At 44.0% G+C, this 14,572-nt stretch overlaps 1 protein-coding gene across 3 annotated transcripts in view; it reads left to right on the top strand.

The window, feature by feature from the left end:
- The window catches only part of SH3KBP1 (SH3 domain containing kinase binding protein 1), a 311,729-nt gene that overhangs the window by 62,227 nt on the left and 234,930 nt on the right, over nucleotides 1-14,572 (top strand). Inside the window, exon 1 of one of the 3 annotated variants that reach the window (XM_012784665.3) lies at nucleotides 9,097-9,266. The exons of the other annotated variants lie outside the window; for them this stretch is intronic. Within the exon in view, the coding sequence (XP_012640119.1) occupies nucleotides 9,216-9,266 (51 nt within the window). The 5' untranslated portion in view covers nucleotides 9,097-9,215. Of the gene's footprint in view, nucleotides 1-9,096; nucleotides 9,267-14,572 lie in introns of those variants that run through there. 3 annotated transcript variants of the gene reach the window in all.

Genomic DNA, 14,572 nt, shown 5'->3' with positions numbered 1-14,572 from the left:
ACTGAGGCTGGTAACCCATCCCTCTGTCTGTCCTGATGGGTAGGGACTGGCAGGTGATTCATGTTCACCTATGTCTTCCCAGAGTGGCCAGATTGGTTTTACAGACATAGAAGGGGCATGTTAAATATTCATCTGGTTTAATTGAATTTAATATACAATCCTTAAGATTAATCTGAAGTTTTGGAGTTATTAAATAGTTCACTTTTTTAGTAGCATATAATTTATTTGCTATTATCCGATAGTGAATTATTTAAGAAGGGAAAGTTCTTTTCATGAAGTGGATCTTACCAAGTTGCTGCTGCTTTCATTTGCAGATGATTGCCAATTATATTAAATTAGGAATGTGGATAAGAGTGGCAATCTAAAGGCTTAAGACATTTGGTTACTAGGTGTTGCACAATATATTGCAGTCTGGGATCTGGCACTTGCTGGCCGACCTGTGGTCTGCAGGCATCTGCATTAGTAACTTTCAAGTTCCGTGAATATTAATAATAATGGTTGGATATCAATTTAAAGAATAGTGAATTGATTAACATGTAATATTTTCATATACTTTGGTTTGTAAACATGCACATTTTAAAATAAATTTGTTCTCTTTGAGGACATTAATTTTTCTATTTCAGTTTCTTCTTTTCCTTTTTGGATACTGAAATTTAATGGTATATAGTGGAGGTGATTTATACTTTTGCAGAACAGTTTGTGAAGTGTTGCCAAAAATGCTGGTTTATAAAAAAAATTCAGGTGATCTCTGTAAATTTTTGAGGAAGAATCAAGTGCTGTACACATATTTCAGTCTATTTATATTATAGTACTGTTTTCTACCATGGCCACCTACACCTTGATTTTATAATTTCAAATGTTACTGAACTATTAAAATATAGAAGAGCATGAGAATATAACCAACATCTAGCCACCCACCACCTAGTTTTATCAAATGTTACCATTTTGTCATACTTCTGATCCTTTAAAAATAAATAAGTAGACTTCTGGTTTCAGCTCAGAGATGTAGAGAGCTACAAAGATGTCCCTCCCATGCTTCCAAGAAAAAATCTGGACAGACTGGAAATTAACAAAGAACTGAGTTTGCAGAGCAAATGGCCATTTCAAAATCTGGAGAGAGAGATGTGTGAGAGGTGACTTCTGAGACACAGGGTGGGACCTGAGCACTTGCTTACAGGAGCAGAAGCCACCAGATGACATAGCAGTAGGTAGGAAGATCAAGCTGGAAAATTCGACGAATTGCTAGAGGCTGAGTGTGGGCTAGCTTGAGAGTGTGAAGCGCCCGGGGGCAGCAGTAGGCAGGGAGGGGTCCTACCCCTTTGCAGGCTTTTCCTCCAGGAACCAGCTTGTCTCTCATGGGGAGGATGGGGTAAATTTCGAGAAAACTCATGATGCTGGCTCAGGAACCACTGAGAAATCTACTCAGACCTTTTTCTCTTAAGGAGCAGAAGGTTTAATCTGCAGGGGAACTACATGATCTGAGGGCACTGGTGAAATCCCCTTGCACCTGGGGGAGGGAACTCTACCCAGCCCCAGCCCACACCCCTGCCACCCCATTTCACCTAAAGTAAAAATGTTCTTAATCTGCAAAGAGAAGGTAGACTGAGAACACTGGTGATACCTGCTGCAGCTGGGGGAATGGGGTGGGGGAAGCTCTATCCCTGGAGACGGGGCAGAAACACTTGTGAAGGCTACACCCTCAAGACACAGGCCTGCTGTGTACTCTCCAGACTGAGGCTTGGAATATTGGAGAACTTTCCTTCTCCCTTCCTCCCCCACCAGCATGCTAACAAGCCTCCAGGAATAATAAGGTGGATTACAACAGGGAGAGCTGTAAGAGGCAGGCTCACTCAGGGGAACAGCATAAAGGGAAGCCCCAAAGCTAAGGGAAGTGACAAAAAATAAGTCATAGAAGAATTTGAAGTTTCTGATGTCCATAGGAACCACAAACCTCAATGCAGCCCAGCTCCTGACCAGATTAATATAAATTCCACACAAAGGGCTTATTTACCTCAGTGTCTACTACCCTACACAAAATGTCTGGCTTATAACCAAAAATTACAAGGCATGCCAAAAGGCAAGTAAAAGCAGTGTGAAGAGATAAAGCAATTGCTAGAACCAGATGCAGATATGATGATATAGCTGTCGGAACTATCAAGCCACACACACATATTACCTAGCTCTGTCTACTGAGTGTCCTTTATGTGCTAGATGCCATTTTAGGTGCCATTTTTGGAATGAGCTTAACAAGATCTGAGCTCTTAGAGAGCTAACATTCTAACAGAGGACAGAGAGTTTAACACAGACAAGCGGAAAGACAATTACAGATAGTAAAACATGCAATGAAGAAATACAGGAGGGGGAAAGGCTAGAGCAGGGGTCCTCAAACTTTTTAAACAGGGGGCCAGTTCACTGTCCCTCAAAGCGTTGGAGGGCCGTTGGAGAGTGCGGTGCACATTCCACACATGCGCACTGTGGGCCCGGGACAAGTTGGCTGCTAAGGAGGACAGGCAGCAGTGGCAAAAACACCCGGAGGGCCAGATAAATGTTCTCGGTGGGCCGCAGTTTGAGGACCCCTGGGCTAGAGTGACTTGTGGGGTGTGTGGGATGTTTCAGCTGGAGTCACCAGAGAAAACCTCTCAGGGGAGGTGATGTTGCAGCTCACACACAATTGATAAGGAGGCTCCTGCCATTACTAAGAGCCATCCAAGCAGAGAATGAGGGCAAAGGCCCTGAGGCGTGACCAAGGTTGGATCCCCTCAATGTGATATTAGTGCTTTGGACAGTAGAAGTGCTCTGGGCATGTTGCTGGTGAGAGCAAACTTTGTGGCTGTCACCGTCATGGCTAACCTAGGGATGAAGTGGTGGGTGGTTTTTCTCCTGCTTACATAATTCTCTTCCTTTAAACACATGTAGGAATTACTCCTGTCTCCCTCCATTTTGGGGAGCAAGGCAAATCTATTATGCCTTCTTTGTAACCACTTCAGGACCTGGCACAGGGTGAAAGGAACATGAATTTGCTATTCTGAGTAGATACTTCATCATTTGTCCAGTAAAACTGTATTGCTCCTGTTCATAATTGTAAAGAATGTACATTAACTCAGCTACTTCTTACCCTACCCCACCCCAGGTGGCGAGTCCTATATTATAGGTGGAAAAACTGTAGCCCAGAGGGGCTTATTGCAGGTCTATTAAGGATCAACCCTGGTATTTGAACTCCAGCAGCCTGACTTCTCATGATTGTACTGTAAGAACTAATGGAAGGACGGGTATTCTTAAAAGCAGAGCCTTTGAGGAAAAAAGAAAAAAAAATTAAAAAGAAAACTGAAAGCCGAACATAGTTGTTGAATTCTTATGGTTTATGTTAAAGCACTGGCTGTGAAACTGTCTAAGGAAACGGATTTAATAAATACATGTTGAACAATCTATCACTTGTTCATTTGTCATGAGTGCTTAAAAATAGATGAAAAATGAGTAGTTTAAATAGTTGCAACATCCCGATTTCCTCTGCTGTCTTACTACTCTGAATGTTACCATATACTATTAATACTGTGAAGGCACTGTTGTCTGACACTTCCTTACCTGGAACATTCTAGAAATTAGTTTTTGTGATCTCAATAACTTAACTAATTGGTACCAGTCTACTGTTTCATAGACTGCATTTTTCACCTGCTCAAATGCATTTCATATTTTTTCTATAGTAATGCTTATTCTTTGAGAAGAAATGAGGCATAATATAAAATAAACCATAGTAAGTATACAAGTCGAGAAGCAGGCTGTCACATTGGATGAAGAGGATGATTATATCTGTTTTGTTTTTTTTTCCACCATTAGGGGAAGAAAGCACTTTCTCGCAAGCACCTTTCTTGACATACCAAAGGTTGCTGGTATTCGGTAATGATATTTTCATTGAGGGAAATACAATGTAGATGGAGTATTCTCCAACCACTAGGAATAATTGAGCACCCACTGTGCGCATAGTTCTTTTATCTGTACCATTCATGGGACTACAGGCTATGAGAAAAACTGCCAACTTTTATATAGCACTTTCCATGGACCAGAGAAGTTAAGTAATTTGCCCAGGGGAAGCACAGATTATAAATGCCAGATCTGGATTTGAGCTTATCCGTGGTTTAACTCGAGTCTGTGCTCTCACTCTCGCTTGTACTATGGTACAGCATTGTCTGGGTGGCCTTGGCTATGCTCAAAACCCTCAAACCAGAAGGTAATTAGTATGAAGGGGTACCCAAATCTGTCAGGTTCTAAGAACCTGCTAGGAATCTTGGCTGAGCTCTGTGATATGGTACTGTGAGATTTTTTTTTTAAATATGCAGCCACGTCTCAATTGAAACCACAACTTCCTGTAAATGCCTTATGATGTTATTTGAAGAAGGGAAATAAGCATATGAATTTTTAAAAATTTTCTTTAAGTATATTGATTTTTAAGAATGGATGCAATTAGTAGTTCTCATTAGTTCCAAGAATTATTTATCCTGGCATGCTTTGGTTCCATAGAAAGCCCTTTAATGCTAAAAGATTTTGCAGGTTCTGCTGCAATCGAGGAGTTGAACGTGACTGGTAGCTTTAAACATGCGCAGTAATGCAAGTGTTGATGCTGCCAGCATATGGAAAAATGTATTGCTCTAATTTAAAAAACAGGCTGTGTCTAGTTTTTTGACTCCTTTTACATTTAACCTGACTAGTCATATTTTCTAGGAGGATGGTGAGAGAGAGCAGGATTTCACCCTGTTGTTGATCAATAAGATCTGAGAAAAAAATGTGGAATGTGAATTTTGATTGTGCCCTCCTACTTGTGAAGGACAGACAAAAACCCTAGAAGATTCTGAAGCCAGATTCAGAACCCAGGCTTCCCTAACTCTAATGTATTCACCTCCTGAGGATCTCTTTAACAGGCAGATTCTAGGCCCGGTGCAGTGGCTCACGCCTGTAATCCTAGCACTTTGGGAGGTCTGAGGCGGGTGGATCGCTCAAGGTCAGGAGTTCGAAACCAGCCTGAGCAACAGCAAGACCCCGTCTCTACTAAAAATAGAAAAAAAATTACTTTGCCAACTAAAAATATATAGAAAAAAAAATTAACCGGGCATGGTGGCACATGCCTGTAGTCCAAGCTACTCGGGAGGCTGAGGCAGGAGGGTTGCTTGAGCCCAGGAGTTTGAGGTTGCCATGAGCTAGGCTGATGCCAGGGCACTCTAGCCCGGGCAACAGAGTGAGATTCTGTCTCAAAAAAAAAAAAAAAAAAAAAAAAGGCAGATTCTGGTGGTGGGAGTGTGGGCTGGGAGAGAGTTGGTTGTAGGGAGTTGAGATTCTGCAGTTTTAAGAAACTTCCAGGGAATGCCACTTTTAGTGCTAAGGATTTCTGACCCTTTAGGCCCAGCCCCCTATCTTATAGCTGCGTGGATCACTGAAATCACCTGGGGGAGTTTAAACAACGCAGTTTCTCAGGGCTACACCAGACCGATTGAATTAGAGTCTCTGGGGAATGAGGCCAGCAGGTATTTGAAGAAAAATCAAAAGCTACTGAAATGATTTGATAATAAATCTGCCAGCTTTGTTTACTCTGGGGGCAGGGGAGTAATGACAGCTTTGGAAACTTCACTGTTGGAATCAGACTGAGATGTTTAAAGACAAGCTTTCTGACACCCCAAGAGCTTCCTCTCTGACCTAAACTCCACGAGAAATCTTCACAGCCACTTGGAAGGGAATTGACCAATTCTTTATGATTGCATCCAGACAGGCTTAAATCAGAGGGCACGGAGAAAAAAAGAGTACTTAATGGTTAGCTTGCTGACCTGCCTAGCATTAGATAATGTCTGTGAAGGCTTGCGGAGAGTGTCCAGGGAAGCCAGGGCCCAAATATGGAAAAGAGAAGTCATGATTATGAGGCAGGAGTTGAAATTACCAACGTGAATACTTAAAGTGTTATTTCAGCTCTTTTCTATGCTCCTGGGTTTGGGGTTTCATCTCTAGTAGAGCGTGGAGAGCCAGGACAAGCTAGAAAGGAGGGCTTGACGACATCTTTGTTGTGATGAAGCACAGATTCCACGATGGGGTTTTGTGGGTTGCTCCTTTCACAATATGATTATTTTTCTTTTTTGATATTGGACTCCCCAGCAAATGTCTTTTTAATCTTTCACAATCATCCTATTTAGCCTTTTCCCCCAAGGTCAAGGAGGAAGATAAGACACCAGGTACAGACTGATCTTCCCAGCATTTGCTTCTCAAGTTCTTGTGTCTTTGAACTTGCATTCTTTCTTCAAAACCAAGTGTTTCCCAATGTAGCATTTGCGACTTTTCTTACCCCAGCTCCTTACCTTGTCTAAGCATTAAAAAAAAAAAAAAGGTAAACTCCACAACCAGAAGAAAAAAAAAAAAGTTGGACGTTCCCTGTCCTTTTCTGAAGCTTATATAATGGGAGATGCCACACATTGTCATGGTGACCTTCAGCAGGGAGGGTTCGAGCAGAGAAGCAGAAGCGCTATGTGTGGTCCAAATAAGGGGCTTCTTGCACGACATGGGCACTGTTGAAGCAGACTGTGCAGGCTGCCACCTGTGTCCTGTGCTGAGCCCGAAGTCGCTGTAGGAAAGCAGGTGTGGATGAGAACGAGGACACCTGGAACCTGCCTCTTCTGTCACACCTCCAACCTTGATGACACAAGTGCTCTGAAGGAGAAATTGTTGACTTTCCTGAAAGAGGAAGGTCAGTCCAGTCCAGTGGACATCTGTTGAGTGTCTGTTATGTCCTCAGTGCCATTCTGGGCCCTGGGGGAGCAAGTGGGGACAGAGACCGACCCAGAAACATGCTTTTCCAACCTATTGTGCTGTGTGCGCAGTACATTGAGGTACACGAAGGGAGGGGCACCTAGGAGTCTGGGGCAGGATAAGAGGGAATTCCATCGGGTGAAGAGGATGGGCTGGAGTGAGCGAGGAAGAGCAGAGGCCTGGAGGAGAGAAACAGTTTGAGTATCTGGAAGTAAGCCTTGCCAGGGAGTAGAATGGGCAGTGGGGGAAAGTGAGGCCAGAATGTGAGAGAGATCTTTCGTACCTTTGTAAGGAACTTGGACTCTAGGGGCAATCAAGAACCACCGGAGGCAGGATTTCAAGCAGGGGCATCCCACTCTCAGATATGGATGGAGGAAAAGTTCCTTCGACCTGCTCTCAGCAGCTTTTTAAAAACAGCCTTATCGAGATCTAATTTACATATCATGAAATTCACCTCTTCGAAGCATCCCATTCAATGCTTTTTAATAAATTTACAGAGTTGTGTGACTGTCACCACAGTCCAATGCTCATGCCCCTTTGCAGTCCCTCCTCATTTCCATGTCTAGCCCTAGGCAACCACTCAGCTTTGTAATTTCTCCTTTTGCTTTAACACGAAGGGGAATGTTTTCTGTGAGTGTATCATTTACTTTAAGGAGCCTCTTGGCTACCCAGCTGCTGCTAAGCCCGTCCCCTGTCAGCATGCTTTAGATTGCACTGAACAGAAACCTGCCTGGAACTGTCTTAAACACAGATGTTTGTTGTCTCACATAATTGGGAGACTAGAGGTACGATGGACCCCGGGAACAGTGTGATCAGCTGCTCAACGTGACATCAGAAACCCATGTTCTCATTGTCCTCCACAGTGTCCTTTTGGCAGTAGCTTCACCCAAGGGCTGGCTTCCCTGTGGTCAGCAGATGGTTGTAGGATGGCATCCATTGGCATTGGGGCCCTTTGCTTCCCTGTTCGCAGCCTGTATGTAGGAGGAGTCCTTTCCTGCAGTCTGATTGGGTGAGCTTAGTACCTATTGTCTGCCTGAACCAGTGATTGGCTTAGAATTAATTAGAATGCCCCTCTGGGGCTGGGAATGAGCTCCATGGGGAATAGGTGGGCACCTGTGACCAATTGTAGGTTCTGCTAGGGAAGGAGGAAAGGGGTCAGCTGTGCCGGGTGACAACCAACAGTGCTCACTGAGGGTTACTGACCGAGGACATTGCATTGTTTGGCCCTTGTTTCCCTTCATTTGGGGGCCTTTTTAAATGTTAAACACAGGCAAGTGATCCTCTGACTTTGAACTTGTTATTTATGGGCAGATAGACCCAGTCCCAGTTCATCCTGGCTGGGGGATAGTGGATGTGATCAGTGATCTCAATAAGCTTGTGAGTAGTAATACATGAGCTTTTTTGAAGCTGACCTTAGCTTTATGTTTCAAAGTATCATCAGTTTAGATCGCACTAATTCAGGAGTTTCTTATTATTTGGTTAAGAATTGCACTGAAGTTTAACTTTGGACAGTTTTGTAGCGTGGGCAGCATCGGGGATGGTGGTAACATTAACATGTGGGAAATAAATGATTTAAGTAACTGTAGAAAAACCTGTTTGCTTTAGGATAGAAATATTTAAATATAGTAGAAAATCTTATCTAATTAGTAAGTTAGCCCCTTGGACTCTCTCTGTAGGGGGAAAATAAGATCCTGTTCTGAATGTGTCAGTATTCGAATTATATAAACTTGAAATTAACAAAAATTGACTTTCTTTCAAGTATAATTCACGCTTCACTAAGCCAAATAGACAGTCTGCCAGTTCTTTGGACTTTATTAAATTTTGCTTTATATGTAACAAAAAATAAATCAAGGTAGGCCTGTGTTTTGCAAAATAATTTATTTGATTATGAGCTGTATTTTAGAGTCTATTTCAGGGTGAGGTTTGTCCACATGTAAGTAATGAGAGTTTGCTGGTGTAGCTCTTAATGGTGAGAACGGATGTTGAAGAAAGCAAACACCATATGCCCTTTGTTTCCCGTGCATGTCCCCTTCTGGAGGCCTGGGTGGAGTGTTTCAGCTGTCTCAAATAATCTCCATTTTGCTGTTACTGCAGACTCTGCGGTTCTCCAATTCTTTTCTCTCTGATGTTAATTATAACTTCTTCCTAATTAGGTAGCTCTTCTTCCTCTTCGGTTGTAAAGGTTCCTCACTCTCGAGTGCTAGAGATTGGATTAGTTTTGAAAAATGAGTTTCACTTGATTTGTAACAGAAATAAGTGCAAAGAATTTAAAAAACCCCACCAGTGTGAATGCGTAGTGGGAGGGACAGGATGCTTAGAATAATTCTGCTGCCAAGTGAATCAGAGAGACTTGCAGTTCTCGCAGAGTACGGAACTCACTCCTGCCCAGAGTTCAGACACAGTCAGCCAGAAGTCACCATTTCATACTCCACAGAATGGAGCTTTCAGCAGCCAAAGCCCCGAGTTCTGCAGACTTGTCTGAGATTGTAAGTAGGCCATACATCTGTTTTGATTGTTACTATGTCTGCATCTTTTGTAGCCTGTTGCCTGACTACTTTGTAGGCCTGGAGGGAGGCATGATGGGGAATTGGGTCTTGGCTCAGTCCTTCCAAGATGGTGACCAACACCATTTTGCACTTTGGACCCAGGTCTCAGTTTTCTTATTTGTGGCAGAAGAGAATTTCTTTCCTTCGGCTCTCATCTGTGACAGAAGTGGATTTTTTTTTTTTTTTTTTTTTGGCTGAGTCCCTTTTGTGGCGGCATTTATAAAGATTTTAAACAGGCCCATCATCTGGTTTGGTGGCTCTTTCCTTTTCTGGCCACTGTTGACAGCCACATGAGTTTTCTCCAGGGGACACTGCACACAGACAGCCCCATTCAGCCACCCCCCCCCGGGTTAGAATGAGATGGAAGAGGGGCTAGAAAGTCAGCTTGCGATGCCAATCAAGGTAGTGGGTGAGGTTCAGAGTCCCCACTCAGCTAATCGTGTAGCCTTGGGTCACTAACAAAAATCTCTCCAAGCCTTTCTTTTCTCATCTGAACATGTCGGATCACAGCACTTCCCAGGAATGCTGAGTTGTTGGAAGTAATGCCTGCAAAAGCACCTGGCACTTCGCTGCCCTCCTTACCCTGCTCTCCTTATTCTGTGGCACATTATACCGTAACTGCAAGCAGTGTGCTGGGCTCTGTGAGGTGCCACCAGTGTTGCTGTCCTAGCTCGTTTCAGGGCAGCCTTTGTGGCCACCAGGTTCTCTTGGTTGGTGTCATAGGTTTGATCTTGGAGTTGGCCAGTTGGCCTTGCTTGAGTCCATAGCCTCAGGTTGCCCTTTTAGTCATGGCCAGGTGACTCTGCAGGACAAGGTCCTGGGGAGAGGCTGTGAGTGGGTCATGTTTGTGCCTGACAGATCCGTTTATGTTAAAGATGGTGGAGACTGGAGGCCCAAGTCAGGAGGCTCTGTGTGTGGGTCCCTGAGGGAGAGTGAGATTTCAGAAGAGCCATTTCCAGCTCAGCTTTGAGTTTCCTGATTCTGAATGCCTACATTCAGCTGGAGCCGGGGAGAAGAAAAGGAAAAGATAAGCCTTGATGAAAACTGCTCAGCAGTTCATCCGATTTCTGATTCAGAGGTACCCGTAGGGCACCGTCATGGTACCTTTCCATCATGTTTCAGTGAACCTGTTCATGAGTGTAGACAGCCACCATGCACACTCATCAGTCAGTCCCCAATTGCCTTTCCAGTCTCTGTGTGTGTTTGTGTGTGTGTTTAGGGCACTTTCGAGAGCCTGCCTTGTTAATTAACTGCACTATGTGCTTTATATTTGCTAACTGTGCGTTAATTACTAATGATAGTGTTCCCTTGCCAGGCACAAGTTCTCCCACCCCTGTCCCCTATTGAATTCATTTTATTTCATCTCATCCATAGGCTAAAGTTGTTTGTCTCTAGCTGGCAAGATGCCTCAATAATTGTGTACCAGTGAGCTCTAACATACTGCTAATTTTTATCATTGATCTTGGAGACATCATATCATCTGGACACTTTGTCTCTGATTTAACGGTACCTTTTCTCTCAACCAATATCAAAGTAATGTATCACAATGTACCAGCCTTCAGTAGTTCTCAGCTGCTCTCCATTGAAATCCACTTTCTGTTCCACAGCCAGCTGGGCCTCATACAGTCTGGCTTTTACCTACCTTTTTGGCTTATCTGGCTCCCCTTTCTGCTTGGCCATCACACCAACTGCCCACCCACCCTGGCCTCGCTGAGTCTCCCTGCCTTTGGGCTCAGGCAATTGTAGTTCTCACCCCGGGACTGCCCTTTCCTTGGGGCCTTGCTTGCTTGGCTCTTTCTCCTCTTTCAGGTGTTACTCCTAGGCCATCTTGTCTAAAGGGACTCCTTCCCTCTGAACTTCCTTTCTCCCTTCCCACCACACCACCATATTTCTTTCTTTCATGGTGCTTATATCACAGCCTGTAAATATTTTGCTCACTCATTGATTTACTTGGCACTCACTGTCTCTTCCACTAGAATTTCAGCTCCGTGAGAGCAGGGGCCTTGTCTGTCTTACCTCCACCATGGCTCCAGCCCTTCACTCACTTCTAGATGCATAGTAGGTGCTCAACAAACATTTGTTGAATGAATAATTGTTTTGGATAATTAGTATAGTGAACGACTTTTAAGTAGTTTATTGTTGCAAGCTGATAGAGACAGAGCCCCTCTTTTCTGTGCCAGCCCCCACCCCCACCCCATCTGCCTCCCTCACTGCCTTGGCACTTTTGGAGCACTCTAGACCCCAGGCCAGCCCCTGGCTGGTCTCTGGAGTAACCCTTCGCTGTTTTAAGCATCATTTTTCTTCTCAAAATGAAAACCACCTGTCTTCGAAGTGATTTGCTTTAAACAAATGCTGTATTTCTTTACTAAGGCCTTCTTCCCTTTCAGCTTTTCTCCACATCCTGCCAAGAATAATGGGAAAAACCCTATTATCTTGGAAAGTGGTTTTCCCTCTGGTCAGCATCCAAAGCTGGTTGACTTATCACCAAATATGCTGGGGCAGTAGCTTTTTCCTGCCCCACTGCTCTCAAATGTTAGCAGTTTGTTCTCCCTGGGGCCTCCATGGGTTTGTGTGATGGGGGCTCTGCCTTGGCACTGCCCCTCTTTGTCTGTTTCCTTGAAACTTTCTTCCTGCAGGTAAAGAAGCTGGCCTAGGACACCACGTAAATGGTGGCGGGGGTGGGGACAGCCTGGAAGCAGGGCTCCGTGGTAGATGGTTTACCAGCTCACCGATACCTTACACCAATTCTGGGCAGTAGATAGTATTACCCCATTTTAGAGGTGGCAAAATGGAGGTTCATTGAGGTTAGGTGACTTGTTCCTGAGCACATAGGTTGTGACCAGCCAGGATCAGAACCCAGGCCTGTCTGGCTCCCACATCCGCCTATTACTGATTGGTGTGCTCAGTGTCTCTCAGGTTTTTGTTTTTTTTTTGAGACAGAGTCTCACTCTTTTGGCTGCACTAGAGTGCCATGGCGTCATCCTAGCTCACAGCAACCTCAAACTCCTGGGCTCCTCAGCCTCCCGAGTAGCTGGGACTACAGGCATGTGTCACCATGCCCAGCTATTTTTTTTCTCTATATATTTTCAGTTGTCCAGATAATTTCTTTATAGTAGAGACGGGGTCTCGCTCTTGCTCAGGCTGGTCTCAAACTCCTGACCTTGAGCGATCCTTCCGCCTCCACCTCCCAGAGTGCTGGAATTACAGGTGTGAACCACCGCACCTGGCCTCAGGTTTTTTTTTTTACCAAGTTCTGCAGTTAAAATCTGGCAACCCAGTATAACTGAAACGTTTCCTGACACCATAGTTGCCTTCATTGTGTGCGCTGCCCTCTTGTATTCTCCGTTCCATTTAACACATGCCAGTCCGGACTTTCTAAATTGCTCATGTGGCCCCCTGATTGGTGGCAATCCAGCTTGAAAACAGTTTGAGAAACAGTAATGTAGGTGCTGCGTCAACTGTGCTTACTTTACGTAGAGGTTTACACGGTGTAAGCCACTTTAAAAAGTTTTTATGGCAGTGTAACATACAGATATAAAATGCACATGACGGCACAGCTGTTGAATTTTTACAAACTGAGCACGTCTGTGTAACCAGCACCAGATCAAAACACACGCCATTGATTTAAGCTTCTTTGAATCGAGACAGAGACATGGGGTACAACAGAAACCGAGAGCGCCTCAGTTTGTTCTGAATTATGCACACGCAGCCTACTCGGTAGACGCTCTCTTTCTGGAGGTCCGGATTTTGTGTTTCCAGCGATGGAGCCTGGCTGGTGTTTGAGATCTGACAACCGCTGAAGGATTGGAATGTGGCCTCCCTAACGGCCATAAAAATTGGCACAAAAGGAGGGCTGACTGAGGATGTGCCTGCTGAAATGTGAACAAGGAGGGAGGAGGAAAGGGCAAGGCCCCACAGTCGAGTATGGAAATGTTCGGGTGCGAGAATTTCTGGTCACAGTCATCAACACCAATTTTACCAAAACTGGGGTGGGGTGGGGGGGAGAGGGGGGACAAAAAAGATAGAGGGAAAGGAATTTGTGATTAGAGTTTCAAGCCCCTTAGAGCTGAAAGGACAGCTATGTAAAATAAGGAATATTCACCTCTTATGTTGAGTATTAACTTTTAGAGAAAATTGTTTTAGCATACTGAACTTAAAATGCTTATTTCTTGGCAAAAGATACAGATGCATCTCAGTGCAAAAGCAAGCTAGAGTAACTTTGCTTTCATAATGTATGGATTCTATAAGGCTGTCTTTGTGGACACACTGTACATAATTCATCGTAATAGGGGCGTGCATAGGAATGAAAAGGAGCTAATACCGTAATGTGCTTTTAAACATCGAGTGCTAAGTTAAAAAGGGCATTAATTAATAAAACTTTATGAGGTCCATTTAGAGCTAACTTTTGGTCAAAGTGAAATAGCTTTCCTGAATCAGGGACTTTGGGATAATAATAAATCCTTTTGTCTTTGTCGATTAGATAAGCTCTTATTCATTGTCTACTTTTTGTAAAGCAGATTTCTGACTGTCACACATTTGGTATGGGTTTCCTGGCTGTCCTTGACCTGTAATACTGACGTGTGGGTTTGTGTTTCATTCTGTGTGTGTCGTGACTGTGTACGTGTAAGAAAAGTCTTGGGAATTAAACAAACACTCTGTAGAACAAGAGGAGGAACTGCGCTGCGACGGGGAGTTGGGTATATCTGACTTCCTCGGCGCCCAGAGTCGTGCCTTGGCACTGAGAACTTGCTGGATGAATGGAAGGAGAAAGGCCAAAAATCATAGCTTGCATTTAATGAGCGTGTACTGTGCGCTTTGCCTCTTTTATCTGATTTAGTCATCACAACAAGCCTGTGAGGTGGGCACTGTTATTATCCTTTTCTTTAGAGTGACCTTACGTCCTCTATTTGCCTGGGGTGTATTCTTCGGTGTATTCCTGTTGTCCTTCCATTAACTTTGACAGCACCCTCTTTTATTCTCAAATATCTTGGTTCAGAAGATAAATTATTTCACTCTGAAATGTTCTGGTTTAGAGAGACAGATGAGGAAACTGAGGCACAGAGAAGCCATGTCAGCTTTCCAGAATCACTCAGCTAGTAAGAGATAGAGCTGAGATTCTTTCCTAGGAGTCTGATTCCAAGTCTTGTCATTTGATCACTAAGTTCTGCCGCCTCACAATTTAGGCCAAGGAAGACATAGTATTAAAAGAGCACTCTTTGTTTTCCAGTCTCAGTATTAAGTCAAAA

The sequence above is a fragment of the Microcebus murinus genome, chromosome X, assembly GCF_040939455.1.
Source record: "Microcebus murinus isolate Inina chromosome X, M.murinus_Inina_mat1.0, whole genome shotgun sequence".
Taxonomy (NCBI): Eukaryota; Metazoa; Chordata; class Mammalia; order Primates; family Cheirogaleidae; genus Microcebus; species Microcebus murinus.
This window is presented reverse-complemented; position numbering and strand designations above follow the sequence as displayed.